This window comes from Brachyhypopomus gauderio, chromosome 5, assembly GCF_052324685.1.
Source record: "Brachyhypopomus gauderio isolate BG-103 chromosome 5, BGAUD_0.2, whole genome shotgun sequence".
Taxonomy (NCBI): Eukaryota; Metazoa; Chordata; class Actinopteri; order Gymnotiformes; family Hypopomidae; genus Brachyhypopomus; species Brachyhypopomus gauderio.
This window is the reverse complement of record NC_135215.1, coordinates 30,047,422-30,074,767: the sequence shown is the minus strand read 5'-3', so window position 1 is coordinate 30,074,767 and position 27,346 is coordinate 30,047,422. Positions and strand designations below refer to the sequence as shown.

At 42.4% G+C, this 27,346-nt stretch overlaps 1 protein-coding gene across 5 annotated transcripts; it reads left to right on the top strand.

The window, feature by feature from the left end:
* The first annotated feature begins 12,347 nt into the window (after positions 1-12,347).
* On the top strand, positions 12,348-27,145 carry LOC143515078 (von Willebrand factor A domain-containing protein 5A-like). 5 transcript variants are annotated; one of them, XM_077007005.1, is made up of 21 exons: positions 12,348-12,483; positions 13,637-13,698; positions 14,035-14,237; positions 14,715-14,937; positions 15,299-15,465; positions 15,874-15,988; positions 16,070-16,245; positions 16,431-16,519; positions 16,715-16,859; positions 17,096-17,175; positions 19,667-19,781; positions 19,991-20,149; positions 20,278-20,387; positions 20,733-20,950; positions 21,055-21,168; positions 21,639-21,707; positions 22,918-22,977; positions 23,118-23,153; positions 23,322-23,440; positions 26,132-26,255; positions 26,487-27,145. In XM_077007005.1, exons 2-21 carry the CDS (start codon positions 13,659-13,661, stop codon positions 26,564-26,566), a joined length of 2,442 nt encoding a protein of 813 aa, XP_076863120.1. In that variant the 5' UTR covers positions 12,348-12,483; positions 13,637-13,658; the 3' UTR covers positions 26,567-27,145. The 5 variants fall into 5 exon arrangements, with proteins under 5 accessions (XP_076863120.1, XP_076863119.1, XP_076863118.1 ...); XM_077007004.1 differs by lacking the exon at positions 12,348-12,483 and adding an exon at positions 12,711-12,838; XM_077007003.1 differs by lacking the exon at positions 12,348-12,483 and adding an exon at positions 13,308-13,456.
* The last annotated feature ends 201 nt before the right edge of the window (positions 27,146-27,346 follow it).

Genomic DNA, 27,346 nt, shown 5'->3' with positions numbered 1-27,346 from the left:
GAACTGGTCTGCCTCAAAATGTGCCTGCAGAGTGATGTGAGTTTACTCTTCACACATGACAACTCAGTTTTGTCTACCCATATACATATCCAGTGTTGGGAACGTTACTTTAAAAAAGTAATTAGTTATAGTTACTCACTACTTGTTCAAAAAAGTAACTGAGTTAGTAACTGAATTACTCTATAATAAAAGTAACTCGTTACCAGGGAAAGTAACTATTTGCGTTACAGTTAAAAAAGGTTATATGCCAATTAATTAAGTTTTGTTTTTTTTTAAAGCAGTTTTCACAGTCAGTTGAAATGAGTAGATCAGAAAATTGTTTAACTTTTGATATTTATTGCACATCCACAGACCAGTGCAGGATAAAATCCCAAATCTTTGAAAAAAAAAAGCAAAAGTAAAGTTACACTATATAAAGTGCATTTACATTATGAAATTAAATTAAATTCTCTCAACCTGAGACAACTGGTTTGTTTACAACAGAAGTAAACTTAACAATAAAACCTCTATTCTTAATTAGGGCGTACTCACACTAGGCTCTGTGATCCGGGCCCGGGCACGGTTGCCTGCCGAAGCACGGTTCGTTTGGCTAGTGTGAGCGCTCCAACCGTGCCCGGGCCCGGATCAGTTAACCGTGCTCGGGCCCGCTTGAAGAGGTGGGCCAGGGCACGATTCATGTGGACTCGGGCACGGTTCGCTTCTAGTGTGAGCGCTATCCGTGCCTGGATCCGCTTGGTGCCTCGTCCGATTGGTTCATTTTGCTGGAACTCAAACATGACGTCAGTGATGCGATGCTCACGTTAAACAGTCATAGCGGCAAAGCGATTAGCAGACAATCGTTGTGTTAAATTATCGATAAATCTGTGCTTGCACCGTGTTTCTGCACTCCCAAAACGACTCCAAAAATACAATAAAAAGAGAATCCTGAACTCCATAGTGTTGTGCGAGCGCGCTTTTTTTCCAAATAAAGCGGCGTTGTGATGACGTAAGCGTGCTCGGGCCGGGTTGCTGAAGCCAGTGTGAGTGCAGGCCAGAGGAGGAGTGGGGAGGGGGGATAACCGGGCCCCAGCACGGAACGAGCAAACCGTGCCTAGTGTGAGTACGCCCTTAAATAAATCAAATACCCAGTCTGGTAGACATTCAGGAACTTCAAGTATTTTCTTAAATAATGTTTATATCGCCTTGAAAGTTCTAGTTTTCTTCTGCTTGCACCTGACGCCATTTTGGCCTCTTCTTCGTTTGTGTCGTGTCACTCACGTGCTTCTCTGCTTCGGCGCGCGTGTAAAAACACTGGCTCTGATTGGCTATCATAACGCTGCCTTAGCCAATCGCTTACTGACTTGTTAAGTTAAATAGGTGTTACACCGAGAACTGTGACCTATTGAGATCTGTTACTCCTCACTAGCCTGGGCAGCGGTCCGCTCGCATTACTGTTAGTATATCAATATATAGTAACGCACCGCTTTTAATGACCAGTAACGTCAACGGCGTTGTAACGACAGGAAAAGTAATTATTTATATTATCCCGTTACTGACAAAATGACGACGTTACCGTTATTTTTAACGGCGTTATTCGCAACACTGTACATATCCCATAGTGGGTGAATACACAGTATTAGAGAACACTTACTGGATACGTATACACTGATTACACGTATAAAAAACAACCAAGGATGTGCAACAAGTTCAAATTCATATCACATTAATACTCATCATAATCATTTTCACCTGTTTTTTTCTCCTCTCTCTTTAAGCCAAAGAACCATAGGGGATTCAATGGAGCCTGCAACTAGATAGCACACTCACCCTGCACCCGAGTCTGTCTGGAGTCTTTGATTTTTTTTTTGTTCACTATTCTGTATTTTAATAAATCAGGCATTAAACTTTCCAATAGTGCGTTTATTGTGAAAAGTGCAAATGCAGTGTTTGATGATTACCTCACATATTTTTTTGCTGTTGTAATCTTTATTGAGGGTAAGATTGCTCCTGCTGAGTTGAGACAACCATTTTTTTCTCCTCTCAGTATCAGTGGGGAAACCATACATTTTTGCTCCTTTCTTTGATCGATTGGAGCATCCCCATGCAGCACAGCAAACCATGGTGGACACTACACAAACAACACGGAGGAAAGGACACAGAAAAACTGCATGACAGTAAATAATATATAACAATTAAGAGATTAAAAGCAGTCCGAAACAGGAGTGTTTTCAGTTCAGATTTGAAAGTCTTGAGTGATGTGCAGGAATGCAGGGAAATGGGTAGCGAGTTCCAAAGCTTTGGGCCAACAACGCTGAAGGCTCGTTCACCGAACCCTTGTAGCCGGACTGGAGGAACAAGCAAGAGGTGAGCATCAGCGGAACGGAGAGAACGTGCAGGACAGTAGTGTGAAACTAGCGAGGACAGGTAAGGGGGGGCCTGGTTCTGTAGTAAACGGAAGACCAAGAGTAATGTCTTGTATGAATGCGGTAGTCCGGCCAGCAGAGCATTGCAGTAGTCCAGTCGACTCGTAACAAAAGCATGAACTTTTCAGCTGCAGTTTCAGTGAGTGAAGGGTGGAGTTTAGCGATGTTTCTTAGATGGCAATTTTAGTAATGTTATTGATATGGGATTCCAATGTGAGAGCTGAGTCCAAGATAACACCCAGATTACGTACAGTAGGTGATGTGGATGTAACGAATCCAGGAATTGAGATGGATGGTTGAACAAGTTTCCGAAGAGTGGGTGAGGAGGCAATGAGAATGGCCTCAGACTTGCTATTATTTAGATTGAGAAAGTTCTTTGCCATCCAGGAATTGACATCATGGAGACAGCTGAGCAAGGATCCAGGAGGTTGTAGATCAGAGGGCTTGGAACAGACATAGATTTGGGTGTCGTCAGCATAGCAGTGGAACTGGAGGCCATGCTGTCGAATGATATTGCCAAGGGGGAGAAGGTAGATTATAAAAAAAAGTGGGCCAAAGACCGAGCCTTGAGGTACACCAGACGTTACAGCAGAGCAGGTGGATCTAAAGCCGTTGAGGGAAACAAACTGCTGGCGGTCAGAGAGGTACGACTCAAACCATGATAGCACCGTATCAGATAGTCCAGTCCAGAGTTTCAGCCGGGTCAACAGTGTAGAGTGGCAAACTGTGTCGAATGCTGCGGTGAGGTCAAGTAGAACCAAGATGTTAACTAGTCCAGAATCAGCTGCTAATAGAAGATCGTTCATCACTCGGACTAAAGCAGTTTCAGTGCTGTGGTTACTCCTGAACCCAGACTGGAACTGCCCAAATAGATTATTAGATAATAAATAGTCCTTTAATTGAGTGGCAGCCACACGCTCAAGCAGCTTACTGAGAAAAGGGAGGTTGGATATGGGACGGTAATTACTGAGGTCCTCGGGAGCCAAACCAGGTTTCTTAAGGATAGGGGTGATGGCAGCCAATTTCAGTGAGGGGGGAACAATGCCAGAGGCGAGGGAAGCTTTAATAGTCCTGGTGAAGATAGGACAGAGTGAGGGCAGACAATCTTTAACCAGGCATGTAGGCAGAGGATCCAAAACACAGGAGGTTGGTTTTGCGGACTTGATGTACATCGCTATTGTGGTGGTATCCACTGGAGTGAAAGTTGAAAAGCAACAGCTGACTGAAGGACTTTGTTGAACAGGGTCAGAAGAGGAGTTTGTGAGGGCTATGCCAGCATGAATGTTCCTAATTTTCTCTTCAAAAAATGTCATGAATTTGCTACACAGCATTGATGATGGAGTGAGGGCAAAGTTAAAAGCTTGTTAACTGTGGAAAATAGCGCTTTTTAGGATTGCCATGACAGTCTCTGATGTTGGTGGAGTTATAAGCTGATTTAGCGTTATTGAGGGCAGCTTTGTAAACAAGGAGATAGTCGTTGTAAGCATCTAGATTTACATTTACATTTACATTTATGGCATTTAGCAGACGCTCTTATCCAGAGCGACTTACAAAAGTGCTATGTAGTTGCTTGGAATCTCCAAGGTAGAATAGATAGTCCTGAACACAAGGTACTCTAAGCTGGAAAAACCACTAGACGAAAGTCAAATGATACCTAACAATTATACCTGAATATACACATCCCCTGAGGAAAAAGACAGTAAACAATTCCTATAACCCAATTATGCACAATACCTGAGGAAAGAGACGATAAAGTACAATAGACAAAGCATAATTATGCAAAGTGCACTTGAAAGAGGTGGGTCTTCAGTCGGCGTCTGAAGACAGCAAGTGACTCCGATGTTCGGACACACAAGGGAAGTTCATTCCACCACCTTGGAGCCAGGACAGAGAAAAGTCTGGATGCTTGTCTCCCATGTGTCCTGGATGATGGAGGGTCAAGACGAGACATACTTGAGGCGCGGAGGGCTCTAGGTATGCATCTGGGTTTTACCATGGCCATCAAGTAAGGAGGAGCTGGACCATTCTTTGCTTTGTAGGCCAGCACCAGGGTTTTATATTTGATGCGGGCAGCTACCGGAAGCCAGTGGAGGGAGGACAGTAAGGGAGTGACATGGCTGAACTTGGGAAGGTTGAAGACCAACCGAGCTGCAGCGTTCTGGATCAGTTGCAGGGGTTTGATGGCATGCATAGGAAGACCAGCCAGTAGGGAGTTGCAGTAGTCCAGTCTTGAGATAACAAGGGACTGGACAAGGACCTGAGTGGCCTCCCTAGAGAGAAATGGCCGAATCCTCCGAATGTTGTGAAGGGCGAATCTGCATGATCGTGTTGTGTTAGCAACGTGGGCCGTGAAGGAGAGTTGATTGTCGACAACTACACCAAGGCTACGCGCTTCCATGGATGGAGTGATCACGGTGTTCTCGAATGGGATAGAAAGATCACGATGAGGACTGGCTCTTGCAGGGATGTACAGCATCTCTGTCTTGCTTGGGTTAAGCTTTAGGTGGTGAGCTGCCATCCAAGAGGCAATGTCTTTCAGACATGCAGAGATTCGAGCTGAAACCTGTGTGTCAGAGGGTGGGAAGGAAAAGAAGAGCTGGGTGTCATCCGCATAACAGTGATAAGAGAAGCCATGTGCAGAGATTGACTCACCCAGAGAGCGGGTATAAAGGGAAAAAGGAAGTGGACCCAGCAGACCCAGTTCTGTGAGAGAAAAGAGGATAGCTGGTTGTGTACAGCCCGTTCAAGGATCTTAGAAAGGAATGAGAGGAGAGATACCGGTCTGTAGTTGCTGATGTTGGTGGCGTCAAGGTTGGGTTTCTTTAGGATTGGCACCACCCTAGCCGCCTTGAATGATGATGGCACAAGTCCTGAAGATAAGGAGTTGTTGATGATGGTCGAGATGAAAGGGAGGAGTTCGTGGGAGATTGTCTGGAGGAGTGTGGATGGGATGGGGTCCAGAGGGCATGTGGTGGGACTGCTGGATGTCAGCAGCTGAAGCACCATCTCAGCTGAGAGAGGAGAGAAGGAGGTTAGAGAAAAGGGAGGAGTAGGAGGGGACACAGTGGGCACAGGGACTAGGGAAAAGGTGCTGCGAATCGTATTGACCTTCTCTTCAAAGAAGGTGACAAAATCATCTGCAGTAAGAGAAGTGGGAGTTGGAGGGGGGGAGGGTTTGAGGAGAGAAGAGAAGATTTTGAAGATGAACTGTTAGTCCAGACTTTTTGCTGAGGCGTTCAAGTTGTTGTCTTTTAGCTTTCATTAACCTCAGCTCAGGGGTGTACCAGGGGGCTGAGTGGCGAAAGGTGACTTGACGAGAACGCAGCGGTGCATGAAGATCCAGGGGGGACATAGCCGTATTGGTATAGTGGTTAGTAAGGACTTCAACAGAGGCTGGTGCTGGCGGGACAGGGACAGAGTCAATGGTATTCATGAGGTGAGAGGGACGGACATTCCTAATACTCCTGAAGGATATTTTGCGTGACAAATTACCTCTATTGAGTTGAGCGAAGCAGCTAGTTCAAAGGAGATTAAACTGTGGTCGGAGATCTGAGGGTCAGTAGTAAGCAGGTTAACTAGAGACACCTGAGGGGTGGAACAAACCTGGTCTAAAATGTGACCATGCTTATGAGTAGCAGTGACAACATGCTGAGTAAGGTCAAAGCACTTTAACAAGTTTAGAAGATCAGTTCAGTGGGGATCACCATTCACATCAATATGTACATTAAAATCACCTAAGACACAGATTGAAATGTAAAAAGGGTAGAGAGCGGCGAGCATCTCTGAAAATTCAGCCAAGAATGTGGATACCAAGTTTGATTTGGGGGGTCGATACACCAGGAGCACTAATAAAGGTGTGGACCCAGAAACTTTCAGGGCAAGGCATTCAAACGATGAGACCGGGTTAACAGGCACTGAAGTGACCTTAAACACAGACCCATAAAGAGCAGCAAGTCCCCCACCACGACCAACTGCCCGTGGCTTGTCAATGTACTGGTACCCAGTAGGTATTGCTTCATTAAGCTGGAGGTATTTACCAGGCTGCTGCCAGGTTTCAGTTAGGAACAAGAAGTCAAAATTACATCAGCTGATGACATCAGCTATATGAGGCACCTTGTTGTTGAGTGAATGCACATTTAGAAGTGCAAGTTTAGTGTTAGAACATGAGATGGGAGAGTGTAGCACATGCCGATCAGTGGACAGAAAAACTTTTAGAAGCACAGAGTGGTCAATGGAGCGTAGAGTAACAGATGGACGATGTTCTGAGGGCTGGGCTCCGGAATTTACATTTACATTTATGGCATTTAGCAGACACTCTTATCCAGAGCGACTTACAAAAGTGCTATGTATTTGCTTGGAATCTCCAAGGTAGAATAGAAGGTGAACCTGCATGATCGTGTTGTGTTAGCAACGTGGGCCGTGAAGGAGAGTTGATTGTCGACAACTACACCAAGGCTACGCGCTTCCATGGATGGAGTGATCACGGTGTTCTCGAATGAGATAGAAAGATCACGATGAGGACTGGCTCTTGCAGGGATGTACAGCATCTCTGTCTTGCTTGGGTTAAGCTTTAGGTGGTGAGCTGCCATCCAAGAGGCAATGTCTTTTAGATATGCAGAGATTCGAGCTGAAACCTGTGTGTCAGAAGGTGGGAAGGAAAAGAAGAGCTGGGTATCATCCGCATAACAGTGATAAGAGAAGCCATGTGCAGAGATTGACTCACCCAGTGAGCGGGTATAAAGGGAAAAAAGAAGTGGACCCAGCACTAAACCTTGTGGAACACCGGTGGAGAGTTTGCATGGCGTGGATGTTGATCCTCCCCATGTTACTTGATAGGAACGACCCTCCAGGTAGGATGCAAACCACGTCCATGCATTGCCAGAGATACCAAGGCCTGAGAGGATGGACAGGAGGATCTTGTGATTGACTGTGTCAAAGGCCGCCGAAAGGTCAAGCAGAATCAGAACTGATGATAGTCCAGTTGTTCTAGCCGCATGGAGTTTCTCAGTTACTGCAATGAGTGCAGTTTCCGTAGAATGTGCTGGCTTGAAGCCATATTGGTTGGGGTCCTGAAGCTGGTTCTGTGAGAGAAAAGAGGATTGCTGGTTGTGTACAGCCCGTTCAAGGATCTTGGAAAGGAATGAGAGGAGAGATACCGGTCTGTAGTTGCTGATGTTGTTGTTGGAATTGGACTGAGTTAACTGGGAATGACGAGATGAGAGCCGATTAGAAGTCCAGATAGTGGGAATGCATCCAGGTCTAGGTACAGATGAATAATGGGCCTTAGGTTTGGAAAAAGAGGTGCCACGGTGAGTGTAACGTGGACGGCGAGCTATACCCAGGGCAGCACATGTAGTAGCAATGGAGGTAGGGAGGCGGACAATCCTACGATTGAGCTGCAGAAGTTCGTAAGGAGTGTATAACAGCATCGTATCCGTCGAGTGAAGCGTGATCAGTGACAACAGGATGAAAACAAAGAGTTTTCATCTGGTTAAAGAGTTAAGCAGCGAAACCGAGCACAAACAATAGCGCTTAGCATTAGCATAGCAACGACTGTAAACAATGGCTGTTATCATTAGCACAGCAAAGCGTAACAACCTCTGAAAGAAGCGACCGGTAAGATATAAAAACCACGGAGTCACAAAGGTATAAAACGATAATATAAAGGTAAATAAAACTAAAAACACGAGACAAAACTAAAATAAAATCGAGGTTTTTTGTGAAAATAGATAAGTTCCCGCAGTTCGGATGGCGAACGTAATTTGTTGCCCGGAGGGGGGGGGGAGGGGGGGGGTGGCGATGAACGTATGTAATTTGTAGACGGGGGGGGTGGCGACGAACGTAATTTGTAGACGGGGGGGGGGTGGCGAACGTAATTTGTAGATGGGGGGGTTGGGTGGCGAACGTTTTAAACATCCGGGGCTTATGAAAACCAAACAAGCATTAAAACGACAGGCTTAAGCCTGGTTTATACTTGACGCACCGCGAGCGAAAATGACGTAATCGCTGTGGATTTGCCTTATTCCCTGTCGATTCGCGAGGTCGTGCACCTCTCGAATTTTGTAACTTCACGCGCGAATAATACACCTTTAGAAGGTGGAATTAAAGCACTTGTACGTCATTTTCAAGGTCCATTTCAATATTTCCCAGCACGTTAAACTTAAATAAGTTAAATATTTATACATATACTCGAAATGATTCGAAATAATTCGCTTTTTATCACATTATTTAATGGTTGTTTATTTTCAAAACGCCCAATCTTAACGTCTTCACGTTCTCATGTTTTGTCCTGGAATTACAAGAGGCTCCTATTTGTTAACGTAATACAAGAGAACTGTTCAGTCAGACAGATATTTGTTGTGAAACGAAGTAGTTACAATTTCAAGCATTTTCAAGTACTTTAGCCTAAATTTCAGCACTTTCAAACCTGAAACACAAAGCAACATTAAAATTCATCAGGTAAATGTTCCTTCCCCTGTTTTTGAGGGGTGTTTCTTTATACTACCACAAACACAAAGTTACATTAAAATTCATCAGGTAAATGTTCCTTCCCCTGTTTTTGAGGGGTGTTTCTATATACTACCACATATCGTTTCGCAGAACACTGCACGCGGAAAGTATAAACGCTTCCACTGTTCGCGCGAGGTGGGCGGAGTCATGCGCTACGGTCACTCGGGAAATAAACCAGGCTTTAGAAAGGTTCATTTCTTCCAATTGCTTGCGCCCCACCTGCAATACCCATGCAGGTGGGGCGCCCCACACTTTGAGAAACGCTGGTGTACGGCAACTTGTAATTCAATTATTATAAGTAGTTACTTTCTTTTTGTTATTGCAATAGGTAATTCCATTATTATCTTGTTAGTATGAGGTGTGGTTCCAATGTGATTATGTTAATGTTAAATGTTATGGTGGCAGTTCATGCCCCACCATTGCATTGCTACTGTTGGGTCCTTGAGCAAGGCCCTTAAACCCCAGTTGCTCATATTGTTCTCAGTCAAAATTGTAAGTCACTTCGGATTTTAAAAATGACAAAAATGATTAAATGTTTACGTCAGCTATAATAATAAATTTTATTTATAATCGCCTTTCACAACACTCAAGGACACTTTACAAGAAATAAATAAAACAAATTATGGAGATAACACAATACGGAACAAAGGACACAAAACATACAATAGACAATAAAGTAAATCACAGGGAATAGGCTATTTTGAACAGGTGAGTTTTGAGTCTAGATTTAAAAAGAGGAAGACAATCAATGTTATGGATGTCACGTGGGAGGGAGTTCCAGAGTTTGGGAGCAGCTGAAAGCTCTGGTCACCATGGTCCTCATACGAGCAAGAGGCACAGATGAGTGGAAGAGATTTGACAGATATGGGGGGACAAGATTATGGATGGCCTTGAATGTATAGAGAAGGATTATGAAATTGATTCTATATTTAAAAGGAAGCCAATGGAGTTGTTGAAGGACATGTGTAATGTGTTGGAATGAAGGAGTTTTAGAAATAATACAAGCAGGTGTATTCTGAACCAGCTAAAGCTTATGGAGGGATTAATAAGGAAGGCCAAAGAGGAGAGAATTGCAGTAGTCAGTACAGAAGGTAACACGGCTATGAACAAGAATAGATGCAGTATGCGGGGTGAGGGTTGATGTTACGGAGATGAAAATATGCAGACTGGGTTATATTACTGATGTGCAAGTGAAAAGATAAAATGCTATCTAGGATGACACCCAGACTCTTAACCTGAGGTGAGGGGGAGACTAAGGAACTGTCAATTGGGATGGATAAACTGTGAACTTTAGATGGTGTGGATTTTGAATTGCAGAGCAACATTTCAGTTTTATCGCTATTAAGTTTTTGGAAATTAGATGCAAACCAGGTTTTTATTTCAGATAGACAGTTTGAAAGGGATGAGGGTGGAAACACCAGATAAGTAGAGCTGGGTATTATCTGCATAGCAATGGAAATCAATATTATATGAGCGAAATATATTGCCAAGGGGCAAGAGGTAAATGATGAAAAGGTGGGGCCCAGGACAGAACCATGGGGCACACCAGAAGAAACAGGGGAAGACTGAGACCTGGAAGATTTGAGTTGGATGAACTGAGTATGGCCTGAGAGTTATGAATGAAACCAGTCAAGTCAAGTGTGATATGGTTAATGCCTATGAAAAATTGTCTATTAAGAAGCATAGTATGAGAAAATAGAGTCAAAGGCTGTGCTCCGATCAAGAACAATGACAATGGAAAGTAAACCGGAGTCAGCTGCCATAAGAAGGTCATTAGTGATCTTAATAAGGGCAGTTTCTGTGCTGTGGAGGGGGCAAAACCAGAATGGAATTGTTTGCATAGGGAGTTTAGGGATAAGTAGCTATTGAGTTGAGTGGCAATAACTTTTTTGAGTATTTTGGAAATAAAAGGGAGGTTAGAAATTGGGCGGAGCTTATTAAAATGATTGGCATCTGAGCCAGGTTTTTTCAAAATAGGAATAATGGCTGCTGTTTTAAAGAGTGTATAGGAACAATTCCAGTAGTAAGTGATGAATGAATAATGGCAATTATGAGGGGGAGCAGAGAGGGAAGATAGGATTTAACTAAAACTGTAGGGAAAGGATCAAACTGACATGAAGAAGGCTTCGATTTGCTAATAAAATCGGAAATGACAGATGAATCTTGGAGTTGAAAACAGGAGAGAGTAACTGTGAGAGAGGTACAAAAGAAGAAGACAGAGGCAATAGATTAGGACTGATGCTCTGGGGGATTTAACAAATTTTTTCATTGAAAAACATCATCAGAGAATTACAGGTGTTTGTTGAATAGGGGTGAGAGGGTAGGGAGGCTGTGAATTGAAGAAATTTGTTCACTAAAGAGAACAGTGTTTTAGTGTTCCCTTTGTTAGAACTGATTAGTCCAGAGAAGTATGATGATTTTGCCAGAGCAATTGCTTCCTTATAATGTAGTGTGTGAGTTTTGTGCATTTACTTGTGGATAATGAGACCAGATTTTCTATAGTCGCTCGAGTTGACGAGCTTTAGCTTTAATTAGCCGGTGATCAGGGGTATACCAGGGAGCAGAATGAGAGAGGAAAAGTCTTTGTTGAGAGGAAGATAACTGCGGTCCATGTGTATATTGAAATCCCCCAGCAATATTACATGAGGTGACAGAGTAGATAGATGAGTGAGTAGAGAGGCAAAATCGGTTAGAAAGTCCTTGTGTATGAGGACGAGAGACTGTAGCTATGAAGGTAGGAGAGGGACCCAGGCAGGTCACACGACACTCCAGTGAACTGTCAGCAGCAGGCAAAGATACCGAGAGGACTTTCCAATTCTCGCGGTGGAGTATCGCGAGTCCCCCTCCGCGACCTATACGCTACGTGGTTGACGGACGTAAACAAACCCAGGTGGAGTAGAATCGTTGAGTTGTGAAAAGTCATTGGGCTGTTGCCATGTTTTTGTTAAGCAGAGAATGTCAGACTTACGGTCAGTCAGGAGATCTTGAACGAGATGTCCTTTGCTCGTATGTGAGGGGATGTTGAGAAGACCGAAGTTGACAGGTGATCTAGCTAAGCGAGCTAGCGCGCTGTAATTAGCACGCCGGCCCGTATTCCTGGGTGGACAGCGGGTGGTAGACCAAAAGGAGTGAATTGCTGTAGAGTTGTCGACATGAAAATTCCGGCGAGATCTACGATGGATGCATCTTGGATGAGGCAGATAAACGATGTCCGAGTGCAAATACAGCTAGTATAGTATAGATAAATTTCTCTCTAAGATCTGGAGAACGTAGAGTGGCAGACCTTTTATACGCGATTGCACAAAGTGTCTTTTTTGTTTTGTTTTTTTTTTACATTAATTGCACATTTCCATACTACTTTGTTGTTAACTGAACACTATCTTGAAATTGCCCTAAAGGAGAAATTAATCGATTTCATTTGATATAGCATTTAATTATATGAATAGTCTTTTGGTGTGAAGACCTTGGTTGGTGTGTGTGGTGTAAAACTGAAAATGTCTGGACAGAAGGAAGCACCGACTCTAGCGAGTGAGGGCAAAAGAGAGTGAGAGAATTGCTCTGAGCAAATCAGGTAAAGCCATGAGTGACTTTAACAACTCAATCTGTCTGTTTATTTTATTTACTTAATTATTTCTTGCTTCCTTTCCATAACACTTCCTTTGAACTTTCCTTTGTGTAGGCTAATGAAATTCTCATTTTCTTGGTTCACTACTCATGCATGCAGTTTATACATGTAGGTTTGAAAGCGTTAATACAGCCAAACCCCACGCTTGACGCTTGCTGAGTGCTGATTGGTTGGTGAGCTGACGCTGGCGTCCTACCTGCAAACTCCATTCGCTGAAGAAAAGGACAAACAAGAAACTTTTCTTTGCTTTGTTTTAGTGTAATACACGTACTGTGCAAAATTAAAGGGTCCTGTCCAAGTGGTGAGAACCTGTTTTACGATTTTTGTTTTCATCTATATTTAACTTTCTTGCCTCCAGCACAAACCCGGAGTGGAATCTACCTCTATAAATTATCTGGCTGTGCCTGCTCCCCAGGAAATACAGTTATGACGCAGAACGAATAAAGGGGGATACGCCAACCATCGTAAATGTCGGTTTTCTTTTCCTAAACACTAGTGTTTGTCTTCAGGTTTTCACATGTTTAAACTGGTGTGCAAACTAAATAATCTAAAAAATAAAATTAACTGCACAAAAATATTTCACACCGAATATTTTCTTCGAGATCATCAACGCCAATTTGTCACGTGAGAGGTTGTAATAATTGTTTTAAATAATTACTTTTCAGACATTAAACGTGTAAATCTGAAACATGACTGTACTACTTACTTTGCAAACAATTTCCACTTGCCTTTGGTTTGAAAATACTATAACTAAATTGCACCACCGAATGGACACGCCCAACGAATGCGTTTCCGCCTGACCAGTCACACAGTTACAGCGTCAGCACTGATAATCACCAAAAATAAACACACAAACTAAAGTACAGACCTGCGCCGTTTAATTCGACCTTACACTTCTGCCGTGGTGTATCTCTATAAGGTAATGCCTCTGTTCCTCTTTCACTTTCACTTAGGACTTGTAAATGGTCTATTTCGGTCTATTTTGATGTACAATCGAGCTGTTTTCCTTTTACCATCTCTGCAAATAATTATTTCATTAAGTAATTCATGGTAATTTTACTCTGAAATCAGTTTTTATTATGTCTTATATCACACACAGAGCCTAGATTGCAGTCAGCAAAATGGTGAACTGTGGCTTGGTGACCCACAAGAATGAGCCAGGTATGAACTCGAAAATTCTGTTGTCTTTGATGCTAAAATATTTTTAGTATTTGTTTTAAAGCCTCGAGAAAAAAAGTGTTCAGGACTTTCATGGATGTCTGATGGCAAGAAGTCTGCTTAGGTTATAGTCAGTGACTTTAGTTGGAAACTATTCAAAGCCTGTTCAAAAGTCTCCAAAATTTAATTCTATTGCATCATATGCGTCAATTTGCAAATTTCAGTTTGCTCATGTCATGTTTGTTTTTGCAAAGCTGGGCCACTCAGAGAGACTTATAGAATGGTTCAGGTTGGGTTTAATTCAGCTAACTAAACTATACCTGTGTGTTTCCTGATCAGTCCCTCTGAAGAGCATAGAGGTGAATCTACAGACTGAGGGGCATGTAGCTACAGTGAGCTCCACCCTGCAGTATGTGAATGAGGAGCAGGGCCCAGTGGAGGCTCTGTTTGTGTTCCCCATGCCTGCCGAGGCTGCTGTCTGCCACTTCAGTGCCAAGATTGCAGACCAGGAGGTTGTGGCTGAGGTACAGGAGAAAGAGAAGGTGAGTCAGAGAGGATGAGGAGCAGTCTTCAGAGAAGCATCGTTGATATTCATCAACTAAACCTGGATGCATTACAGAAATTGTGCATTTTAAAAGGTCATCAGGCCAACAGTGGATGAAAATCACACATAAAATCTGGGCACCCTGGGTTTGTACTTGCTTCTTGTGTTTGTCCGGTTTTACTGGTTCCTTGCAAGAAGTGATTGTGCAAGTCCTGAAATGGTACAGATAGCAGAGATAGTTCATGGATTCTTACAATGAATAGGAAATCAACGAGTTTGCTCTTGGACACACTTACATTTGGGCAATGTTAGGAGTTACCTTAAATATATGGGCTTAGACTAGAAAGTTATAAACCAACATTGACAATAGCTTTCTCAAACAAGAATTGTTGTAACATTCCTTTCACACCAAAAAGGTATGCAAAGCAATAACATTGAACTCCTTTTTTACGTGTGTGTTTTGTTTCCATGGCAGGCGCGACAGCTCTATGACGACGCTCTGAGCTCAGGCGAGCAGGCTTTCTTATTGGAGGAGAGTGAGGAGAGCACTGATGTATTCCGCCTGAGTGTGGGGAGCCTGCCCCCGGGACAGAGTGCTGCAGTCACCTTTGTGTACGTCACCGAGCTCTCTGTGCAGGCAGACCACTCACTTCGCTTCTGTCTGCCGGCAGTTCTCAACCCCCGCTACTCCCCACCAGGTAACACAAAACAGTTTTGGTGCAGGTTTAGTCTCTGTGCATATTGTGTAGAACTCTGCTTTTAAATAATAGCAGCAAAAGTGTTGAGAATCCATGGCTACCTGCTTCTTTTAGAGCCAGTCCTGATCAATACCACAACACATCACATTGTATGCATTCCTGAATGACATATCTGGTACAAAATCAATCTTCTAATCTTTGCTATACCACTAAATTATCTCAGTTGTGGTCAATAACACCCTATAGTTCCTGTACATATTAACTTGCCTTGATTAAAGTAACCTATTGTTAATGTGTTATGTATCTGTCATACATCTCAAATTTGCCTCTTTTGCACTGGTTTCCCTGGTTTTACCCTCAGGTACGAGTGGTGGTATAGTGTCTGAGATAACTCCAGGATCTGCACAGATTCCTTACTCTCTCTCTCTTACTATGAATCTGAGCTCTCCAAACCCCATCACTGCAGTCAAGTCCCAGTGTCCTCTTGAACCCCTGGAGTTCCTCAATACAGATCACACACGAGCAAAGGTGAGTGTGTGTGATTCTGATTAGAGGATGTACATATGTTTACCCAAGCTGACAGTAATGAAGGGGTAGCCTGAATGCTTATCTGGCCTGTTTATTTAAATGCAGTTGTAAGACAAAAGTTCCTCTCTGCACTGCTACATGTGTCACACATTCACAAACTCATTGTGACGTGTAAAACAGTGACTAGTGTGAAGGTAGTTTTATTACCCACCACTCTGTTGTCAATGTTTTTGTAATAACATGGTGATGTTATTGGAGGGAAGTACTGATGTTTTAATTCTGTGTTCTCTTTGTGTATTTGTGTGTGTGTGTGTGTGTGTGTGTGTGTGTGTGTGTGTGCGCGTGTGTGTGTGTGTGTGCGCGTGTGTGTGTGTGTGTGTGTGTGTGTGTGTGTGTGTGCGTGTTCAGGTAAATCTGTGTGCAGGTCACAAGTTTGACAGAGATGTCGAGCTGTTTTTGTATTATCAGAATCCCCATCAGCCCACTGCAGTAGTTGAGGCTGGAGTACCCACAGCTCAGCCAGGTACACTGGTAAATGGTTATAATCAGATATATATCAGATATATATTTTTCCACAACTCTGTTTTATCTTTTCTTTCTGTAGGCTCTCTCATGGGTGACCCCGTGGTCATGCTAAGTTTGTATCCAGAATTCCCTAAGGCAGTGATGTCAGATGTGTCATCCTGTGGCGAGTTTGTGTTTGTAGTGGACAGGTCTGGTAGTATGAGCTGCCCGATGCGTAATGGGCCAAACACAGAAGAGCGTATCACGAGTGCCAGAGTAAGATTCACTACTGAAATGACCTGCAAAAATAAATATTTATAATGTCAGTGATCTTCATAATTAAGTAATTATAGCTTTCACCTTTTGCTCATACACCACAAATCTGCACAATTAGGGTGTCACATACATTTACCAGCATTAATAACAGCTGGATGGATGAATATATTATCTGATCCCTTTAGAACACTCTGCTCCTGCTGCTAAAGAGTCTCCCCATGGGCTGTTACTTCAACATCTACGGCTTCGGTTCGCGTTACGAATCCTTCTTCCCGTGAGTAATCACATGGTGAAAACATATGCTGCCATATGTTAAAATGTTCCCAGAGCTGGTGATGGTACAGATAGCTCCACTTCCCAGTTCACTAATTAGGAGATTTCAGATGAAGCTATAAGCACTGGACGAGGTGAGAAGATATATGACTCATTCAGAATACTGTGAAGGATGATGTGGTGCATTTGGCTTCAGGAAAAGTGTGGAGTACAGTCAGGAGACAATGGACCAGGCTGTGCAGAGGGTGAAACAAATGCAGGCTGACATGGGTGGCACGGAGATTCTGCAGCCTCTCAAACACATCTACAGTCAGCCTTGCATCCCTAACCACCCCAGACAGGTACCATCATGCTTGACCTCCACATACACTACATAGTTGTGTTTAAACACACATCATTCATGATAACACGTACCTGTTTGACAATGGTCCATTTAGGTTGTAATCTATAATGTGTGGATCATATGGCTTGTATCTTTCACCTCTCACATGGTGGAGTATGTACCAGTATTTATTATTACCAGTGACCACTATAACTACAATATGCATCAACAAGTTCTCCATTTTAATGTTTGCAGGTGTTCATTTTCACTGATGGAGAAGTGGGGAACACCAAGGAGGTTCTCCAGCTTGTGGGGAGCAATGCTGAATCCCACAGGCACGTGTGTTTTAACGTGAAAGTTAATTCCAGTGTTAAGATTTTCTGGCTGGATCGTGTAGCGGATACATATGTTAGTTTATGGATTATGAACGGGGCACCATCCTGATTGCTCAGGAACCAGTATTGTGATAACGAAGATAGGTGGAATATGGTTTGATCAGTCTCATTACTAAAGGGTTAAGTTCTGGTTCCACGCAGTGACCTAATACCATCGACCAAAATATGCATTTACCACCATGACCAGATGAATAAATGTCCACATTTATTAAATGGTTAATATTACAATTGATACAAAGCATATGAATGATTTGGCTCAAATTGAAACTAAACCTATATGTGAATCTACTAATTTAAACCAGGGATATAATAGTGAACAACAAAGTATATAAAATTAACCAACAACAGCGAATGATAAACAACTGCCAGTGATCATGAGATTTATTTATTTGACTATCCTAAGGCTTGCCTAACTAGCGTAGGACCCAGGGATGGACACGAAGTCTTTAGAGAGAGAATAGAAAGGAGAAAGAGGAAGTTTGGGCAGGTTAATGGCAACAGTATTTACTATTTTGGACTCCGGGAGAAATAGAAGCTGGCAACCCCAAAACAGCACATGAACTGAGCGTCTTACTTCGAAGAAGAGGCGTGGTGACGCGGACCAACTGGTGCGCGTTCACGATTCGTTTCTTGAGGCAGCTGAGGTCTGTGGAGCATGTCACGTGACACGGCTCGAGTCGCGGAGACTTAGCGGTGACGTCACAGTCGCAGCTGGACTGCGCAGACCGACTTGTGCAGGTAGTTTGACTGAGAAAGAAGATGAGCTTGACTTGAACGACTAGACGAAATAAAAGTACCTTTGACGACGAAACGTAGAATAAAGAAAATAAAATAGAATCTTCTGTGGGACTCGGTGAGAGCTTTAGTTGCGGTCTATTGGCATTGCTCTACTGGACACTGCGGTGTTCGGCTTGAGTCCAGCGAACAGTCGCGATGGTTTGGCGTGTTCGAGTCTTTGAGTCTCGGCGAGTCTGGTGAAGTTCTCCAAGTCTTCCTAAATTACCAGGCTGCCAAGCTCCTTGTTTCGCTTCGAGCTAGGGCTTTTAAAACACGTTTTAGGGACGTAATTGTAAGGCGCTTTCATGTTCATCAGGCCATTGACCATTGGCCTTTATTAATGAATATTCATGACCTTTGCCCAGACAGGGGAGAGAAAGAGAGAGAGAGAGAGAGAGAGAGGGGAAGCGAGGAGTGCCCGTCTTTCCAGGTCTAGTTAATGACTTAACCAAAGAAGACAGATTAACACAATTCGAAGACAAAGTGAACTATTCCTAAATAAATTGTCTTACATACTCTGCCTAAACAAGAACTAATTTGGTTCTATTAGTCTACACATTGAGCCATTCTCAATTTCCACTTTTGGACAACAAATGACACATAATGCACAGACAGGCATGAATGTGAGGTCACATACGCACACATGAGAATGATTACATTCGATGAGTAACATACAAACTAATACATAGATATGCATCAATGTGGTGTGTTTATACAGTAACACGTATTCTAATAAGATCACTTAATACTGAATACATGAAAGATCATAAGTTGTGTCTTTATATCAACCACATGGCACAGTGTTCACATTTAGGTACATGGTCCTGTGGTCCTTTGTCCTTAAAGGCTGGAAAGCTGAATACTGGTTTCAAGAATAATTAATCTTTCCTTGTATGGAAGGTAGTCAAGTTTGGTGTCTCTAGACTGCATTCGCCGAGCTGGTTCCTGTAGGCGGAATCCCAATTCCATGTACAGTTCAGATTTGGAGTTACAGAGATCTCTGAAATATTTGTATCTTCAGCTTTGGATTTTAACACAGGACTTATAACAGGTTTAAACTGTGGGCAATCAGATAAGGTTGGAATTTAGAGTTTTATTGCTCTTCCTGACTGTGGTCCCAATGTCCTCCAAAGAAGGTTGATGTTGACCAGAACTCTTAGATGGCCTCTCTCCCAAGCTCAGGAGATCATAAAGTCAGAGTTTTACGCTAGGGGACATAAGCACCATTGTGAATGTTGATCCTTGGGAACTTGTTGCTGTGTAAAGAATCAGTCTTTAAATTTACATGCAACCAAAGAGATGTGAGTCAGTTTCTCAGTTCAGTGGGAAAGGATTCCATTTTGGGTGTCACAGTGAAATGGCGTTTAGCTGTCTCCACTACAATCGTTTATGCATAATCACCCAAGTCTGTTCATGCACTTGCAGTGTTACTGCAATGTTGAGAATATTTCTGTCACGTTCTATGGTCTTAAACACCAGGGTGGTGTATCTTTGGCAAATTGTTCAGGCCAACACAGGCCGTTTGTTGCTGTACACTTGATAATGGAGGAAAATTGTTGTGATTAAACTACTGTAATACACTAATGCAGATAATATGCATGGCAAACCAAGTGCTTGGCTGATCTTGAACTGGTGGTGTGTCATGTTTCCACAGGTGCTTCTCATTTGGAATTGGTGAAGGAGCAAGCACTGCCCTCATCACAGGAATGGCTCAGGAGGGATCTGGCCACGCCCAGTTCATCACAGGCACTGACCGCATGCAGTCCAAAGTAAAAATGTGGTGGGGGGGGGGGGGGGGGGGGTTGTGCTGCATTCTCTATAGTAATGAATGTAATGTTAAGAGATCACTTAAATGTCAAAAGACAAACCACTGTTTCACTAGAACAAATTTCATACTCCATTCTCCACATCTTTCCTTCATCTGTTATTTCACACTTCACACTTATTTTGCACATTATTTTTTCAATGCCCTTCCTAGGTCATGCAGTCTCTCCGCTTTGCTTTACAACCAGCGGTGATGGATATTTCAGAGGTGTGGTCTGTCCCAGAGGGCATGTCTGTCAGTCTTCTGAGTCCACCTGTGAAAGTACTCTTCAGTGGTCAAAGGGCACTCATTTATGCCCAGCTGAAAGGAGAGGTGAGAGCTTGTATGAAGACTTAACCATTCTAAGTGACGGTCTGTGACATTGTGTTATAAAGAAATTAGTGAGTTATCTGAATTAGTTATGTTACGCTTACATAACTCTACCTCTTTCTAATCTTTAGGCCTGTAAGAGCTCAGACTGTAAGGGGACTATAACACTGCAGTATCGCCTAGCAGATCAACACGTTACAAACACACTCAGCTTCTCTATCAAGCCTGCAGAGAATACTGGGTAACACACACATGCAATTAGACTCCATAGTACAAGACACATAGTCCATATTTCCATAGGATGAGTTGCCCATCTGATATTATGACCTCTTAATAAAGATAATTCCAACAATAAAACAGGCTGATTTGAATTTAACAGCTTTGTGGAATCATTATTAACAGGTTTTAGCAACACATACAGAAGAGAATACCAAAAGAAATGTTATAAAGGCCAGTGTTGTTTTATGGGCACTACCTTTGTTTAGTGGATTTGATCATTAGTAGCACACTAGTATGTAATAAAAGTAGCTAACAAACCCTCAGCTGGCCTGATTACACTCATGTGGTGTACTGCATGTTTGTGCAGACTGACCATCCACAGACTGGCTGCACGGTCACGGATCCGCTCTCTGGAGAAGGAGCAGCAGGCAGAGGGAGGCGGCAAAGAGGAGCTGAGGGCCAGAGTGGTGGAGTTGAGTGTGCAGTCTGGAGTGAGCAGCTCCCACACAGCCTTCGTCGCCATTCACAAGGGCAGTGGGGAGGCTGTGAAAGAGCCCCTGCTGAAGAGGAACGTGCCTGTGCCTAGTCAGTGTTCCTCCCACTCAGTGTCTTCCACAGAGACATTACTCTTACGTATTTTGTCTTGGGTACATTCACACAGGTTATTCTCTTTCTTTCTTCCTCTCCAGTGATGTGTATGGCTATGGCTTGTGGTCCACCACGGCCAATGCTTCAATCTGGATGTATGCTTAAATCTAGATGTAAACCTGGGGCACGTATGCGTATCCAGCAACGTGGTGGTGGTAAGTTATTGAAAATGGTAGTTTCTAAACACTTGACCCATTATTGAAAATGAGGCTGATTTAATTTGTGGACACCAAATGTATTAGCAACTGAAGGAATATTGAGGTAGTAATTTACTTACTTACTTCCTGAAAATGCAAATTATATGTATGTCAAGCATTTTCATACACACAAGGAGTAAAACCTAAGAAAACCATATCAGTACATGTGCTAATATATTAATTAATCCTAAATTTATAAATAGATACTTAGATGTTTAGAAAGCTACTGTATTTCTATTTTTCATTGTATTATTGCCAATGTGGGTAGAATAAGTGAGTATGTATAGGTTCTGGTTAGTTTGTTAGTCATTACAGTAATGAATAGTGAACATCAGCAACAATGCCCAAAAGTTTTACTGTTATAGATAATCAGTACCAAAAGTCTTCATCAAACATATCTGTTTTCTTTTGCCATTATGAAAGTTTAGGTCAACCCCCAGCTCCACAGATGATGATGGCAATGAATCCCATGCGAATGGACTGCAGAGCAAATGCAGGCAGGTTTATCTGTGTAGTGCAGTTCATACAGAGAGGTCATTCAGAGTGCTTGACATAAGAGTAAGAGCAAAGAGTCAACAGGTTAAATTAACTAAAGTTAACCATAGTTTAGAGTTGGAATGTAGATTGACCAGTAAATTCAGAGCTTTGCCTTTTGGATCAGCTCTCTCTTCACCACTATGATTTCAGATATGGGAAAGTATAGAAGGTGTTAAAGAAGTGTGTTAGAGCAGTGATTCTCAACTGGTGGGTCGCGACCCAAAAGTGGGTCGCGGACATGTTCTGGGTGGGTCGCGGACAGTTTGTAAAAAAAATTAATATGCTACTCTTCAAATTTTGTACTCACCTTTTATCCTGAAAAAAGACAGAAAGGCACCCGTCAGACATGCCAGGGCTCCAGATTGCGACTAAAATCGTCGCAATCGCGACCATAAATTTAAATTTGCGAGTAATATAATTATTTCACTCCCCATCAACAAATGCGGGAATCTGATCACCAGCGTGACTCGCAAAGCAGCGAGGCGCTAATCGCTAATCGTTGAAAATGGCCAAGCGAAAAATATCGCATTTTTTCACAGTCTACATCTCTGTCGGACCAGAGACCGTATCTCTGTGTCGGACCCAAAGAGGACACACTTCTTTATAACTGTACATAGTTTTAAGGTAATTTTAATGGGATCTAAAGTCACTCGTATGCATACTAGTAAAGTTTGTTTCACGTTCACATATTCTTAATTCTTTCTTCAATAACTTTGACAGTATTAGCAAAAGTGCCAGAATATGAAAATTCTTATTTCTGGCAACTCAGACAAACATCTACAACTTTGTTTACGTCAGGAATAGACGTATTTTAAATAGCAGACAACATGTTATTTTAAATGTGCAACTTTCACCACTGCAACGTCTAAGGCACCGTCTACAAATTACCTTAACACGGACGCAAGGGGCTGTCGTGAAGGCCCCAGAGCACTACATACTCTGTTTTTTTAAATAATTTCAATAGCTTTTAAAAGGTCCTTCATAAGACCACCAAACAAGTTGTATTACATAAAGTGCATGGTGTATGGCAACCTACAACTTTTTTTCTTTAATGGGTCGCGACTTAATGACAATGAGAAAAAGTGGGTCCTGGGCTGAGACCAGTTGAGAACCCCTGTGTTAGAGCATAAATGCAGAGCTCCTCCACTATTTTTTGTTTCCATTTCTTAGTGGGTCTCGTAGCTGATGGCATTGAGTTTTCCAGTGGCGACTCTGCTTATGACATTGATGGTAATGTTCACCGGTGACTTGAAAAAAATCTCTCTCTCTCTCTCTCTCTCTCTCTCTCTCTCTCTCTCTCTCTCTCTCTCTCTCTCTCTCTCACACACACACACATAGACCAATATTTCTTGTTTTCTTGAATGTTGCAGCTGAGTTTTCTAGTGATGAAGCTGATGACATTGATGGTAATGTTCACTACTGACTCAACAGAGAATCTCCCTTCTCTCTCGTCTTCTCTCTCACGTGCAAATGATCAAACTGTATTTACGTCTGTTATAGGATTTTGTGTGTGTAAAATTGTTTTTCCTTCCACAATAATCCACACTCATGTATGTGTCTGTATGTGTCTTCAGACCCCTTGCTACAGCTCATCTCCCTCCAAGAGGCTTCAGGCTGCTGGGAAATGGAGTCCACACTGGCACAGGTGTTTGGAAAGTCAATGGATGAGGTGGCCAAGCAGATGCCTACAGAGGTTAGTATATGGCCTGAGTAACAGACCGTTATGTATTCTAATACTGATGCCTACATTTGGTATTAGAACTGGTTCTATTGTGAAACGTTAAGCCACAGCATGAGGCCACATATATGTAGACCAACATCTTAATTATTGAGTTCAGGGAGTTCAGCCCCACCCATTGGCAACAAGTGTATAAAATCAAGCATGAAATAAACTCCAGAAATAAACATTAGTAGACTGAACTGTATTGGTAGATTGTTGTACTGAAGAGCTAAGTGATTATAAACATGACACTGAATGCCACCTTTGACAAGTCTGGTGGTGAAATTTTGACATTACTCGATCTCCCCCAGCCTACTGTTATTGCTGTTCTTATGAAATGCAAGCATCTAGGAACAGCCCCAAAGCTGTAGACCACACAAACTCACACAGCAAAGCTACTCAGAGTGGTGTAAAGTGCACTTCGACTGGGCTATGGAGTAGTGGAAATGTGTGCTCTGGAGTAAAGGATCACACTCCACCATCTGGCAGTAGCAGGCATGAAAATCTGTCACCTTTCGGCGAAATTCGCCGTTTTGAAGTTGAAAAGGGTGACCTACGTGAATCGTGTAGATCCGATGAGTTTTTTGTTTTGGGGGGGGGTCGGGAGATTATATTTTAATTATCATATTGACTTAATTAGCAAACAGAGCACTTCCGAAATTGGCTATTTCAATGACAGTGGCCAGCAGTTTCCGCCCAGAACCTTCATAGAGGCCAAATAGCGTTTCAATCATACGAACGTTCTTCATTCATGTTATTCATTTACTGCTAAGCGGGACGAGAAGCAGGACCTAGTGCTACACCGCGGACAAGTCAGAAGATCGTACATTTACCACTACATTTACCAGATCGTACATTTACCACTACATTTACCAGATCGTACATTTACCACTACATTTACCAGATCGTACATTTTTAATTGGGTGGATTTAATTGGGTTATTAATGGTTTCAATCGTTTTCATATTTTGCGGTAAAACAAAGTTACTGCCGTTCGCTACAGCGTTGAACACTGTCAGATCTAACCACAAGCTCTTGTGATAATAGGCCCATCTATCTACCTATTTAAGTTCGCGTCAACCCCGTGTAGTTAACGGTGACATAAAATAAGAAACAAGATTTTTTTCTAGTGTGTCTGTAGTTGTAACTGGTGAATCCAGGGACGTGTGAGGATCACATTCGCACCAGGGCTGAAAAGGTTGAAGATGAAGTTGTAAACTCTTGTCGTTTGAGTCTACTCTTGAGCTCATGTTAGAAAATAAAAACACGTAAACCTGGTATTTTTACAATAATTTTCGCCGCTGATATATGTATTGGTTCATTAAGACGTAATGGTTTTGACTGAGCCATCCGGAATGGCGAAAGCGGCTTCTTGCGTTTACGGATTGCGTTTACATTGAATCCATTGACATGACAGTCAAACATTTTTTTAATGGATTTTACTATATTTTACGGAGCCCGTAAGGTGACATCATGTAAAAAATAAATAAATAACGCGTGGCCACGACTTATTAACGCGTGGGAACGAGATACTAACGTCGCCTTTCACACGCGGCAACAAAGTTTATTTTTTCACAGCAAAGCAAGCAGATCCCAGGGATGTTCGCGAACTGACTGCCCAAGGAAGGTAAACCTGGCCTTATATAAAGTAATACTTAATTATCTTGTTCGCACGCGTTAGTAAGTAATACTTAATTATCTTGTTCGCACGCGTTAGTAAGTCGTGGCCACGCGTTATTATATTTTTTACATGACGTCACCTTACAAGCTCCGTAATATTTGGCATCACCTGTCGCTGTATCCCCGTACACCAGCAGCCACCCCCAAACCCCCCCCCCCCCACCCCCGTCGCAGTATACCCATGACGTCACATGTCAACGCCCCGTCGCCGTATCCCCATGACGTCACATGCCCCGCCCCCCGGTCTTCTCACCTTTTTAACCCCTGACCCATTTTCATGCCTGAGACAGTAAACAGTAAGGTGTTTAGTGGAAAGGGGTCGATGGTCTGGAGTTGTTTTTTAGGTTTGGATAGACCCTTAATTCCAATGAAACAGAGTGTTAATGCAGTAGTATAGAAATACAATTTAGACAATTATACAGTTCCAACATTGTGGATTGAGTTTGGGGAGGGCCCTTTCCTGTTGTAGCATTACTGTGCCCAAAGCAAGGTCCATATAGATGGTGGTTTAACATGCTTTGTGTGGTGGAACTCTGGTGTCTCCAGAGTGGGAAATGTTACAGCTGCTAAAAACGGACCTGTAAGGGTTGGCTCCAGGGTTGGACCACAGTCAGAGGGACCAACTCCATAAATGTTCATGATTTTGGAATAGAATGTCAAACATGCTCATACGTGGGTGACTATCAGGTGTCTATATACTTTTGACCATGTAGTATACAAAAGGACTGTTATGTTAAGGCTACAAGATGGATGGATGGAAGGTAACAAAAGTGTCATAGGTAACAAAAGTGGAGCCTACAGTTTCACAGAAAATAATATTCTAGAAATTGTATTTCAAATAAATTAATAGATAAATAGTAGGTGCTGAAAAGATTACATGTGCAATATTGGTAGCCTGTTATACATAAGCCAGAATGTCCCACATATCCCAGAAAATATTGCCTAAACAGGTGTGACACTGTATATTGCATGCTTTTGGGTTCAGGTGGAACCAGGCATCTGGGCTACAGTTCTGGCTCTGATCTGGTTACATGGCTTTAAGATGGATGCTCATGATGAGTGGCAGTTTATAGCCATGAAAGCAGCATCATGGATTCGGAGTAGGAAAGGTAAATTCTCCATTTAATCCAACACTCACTAATTTAATCACTAATCAGTATTAAATGGAACCTACACTGTATTGTAGAACACTGCATTTGCATTACAAACCATATTTTGTCAGTAAAGAATATCCCAATGTTAAGAAATATAGAACATTTACCTTCATTACTTCTAATGAGCCACAACATTGTCCCACTCTTATGAAAATGTTTGGAAACGTGTGTGTGTGTGTTTTGCAGTTGTCGACCTGTCTAAGTGTGTACTTGCTGCCAATACTGTGCTGCAGTGTCAAATTAAAGAAGAGGCTCTTGGTTTCTGAAGAATTTACCCTCTATACTTCTGTTTGATCTCAAAAAGTTTCTCTTCACTCAAATGCTTGCAGATTTAATATATCAATGTATGCAGATTTATTTAGATATTTGCCTTATAATCCAGGAGTGGGGGACTGTTGTGCAGGGTGGTATTAATGGTGGGTGGTGGGTACTGTTTGTGGAGGAGCTTGAAAGTCTAGAGGCTGAACCAAAAATGTCACTGTCAATAACCAATAACGTTCTGGAACATTGTAATGTGCAGAGGTGACAGAATAGCGAAGTTAAAGTGTCAATAAAATGCTGTCTAAAAACAATCATTTTATTTGTGATTTAAATTGACCCAGCAAACATTTCACTTGCTAAAAGTGAAAGGTAGACTGGAAACCATATTTAACAAAAAACAACCACTTTGATAGGTCATACAACTGATGGAGTTATTACTGTTTAGATTTTGGCCATGTTGCTGCAACTTAAATCGAAGTAAATGCATCAAATGTGCTTATTAATGATGGAGTAAAGTGTGAGTAGCCTATATAAAATTACATTATTCTAAAATGGTCAAATAAATCTATGTTAATACACCGTAAGATCGGGTGACATGTTTTTGTCCTATGTCCTATACCTCAAATTCGAAGTTTGAGGAAAGAAACCTACACTCCTGACGTCACTTTGCAAACTTGTAGACTACATTAATACCCCGAAATTCGGTGGGGTGACGTTCCTAGGCTCCCCCGAATTTTGGATGGACAACTAAGAGGCATAAGACCTATTTTCATATATTATACCCT

Excerpts from the sequence above, each read along its gene's own strand:
- LOC143515078 (XM_077007005.1), top strand. The coding sequence starts at position 13,659 with ATGGTGAACTGTGGCTTGGTGACCCACAAGAATGAGCCAG. Across the intron at positions 14,938-15,298 it reads CCCCCGCTACTCCCCACCAG|GTACGAGTGGTGGTATAGTG; the intron begins GTAACACAAAAC and ends TTTTACCCTCAG. Across the intron at positions 19,782-19,990 it reads CTGACCGCATGCAGTCCAAA|GTCATGCAGTCTCTCCGCTT; the intron begins GTAAAAATGTGG and ends TGCCCTTCCTAG.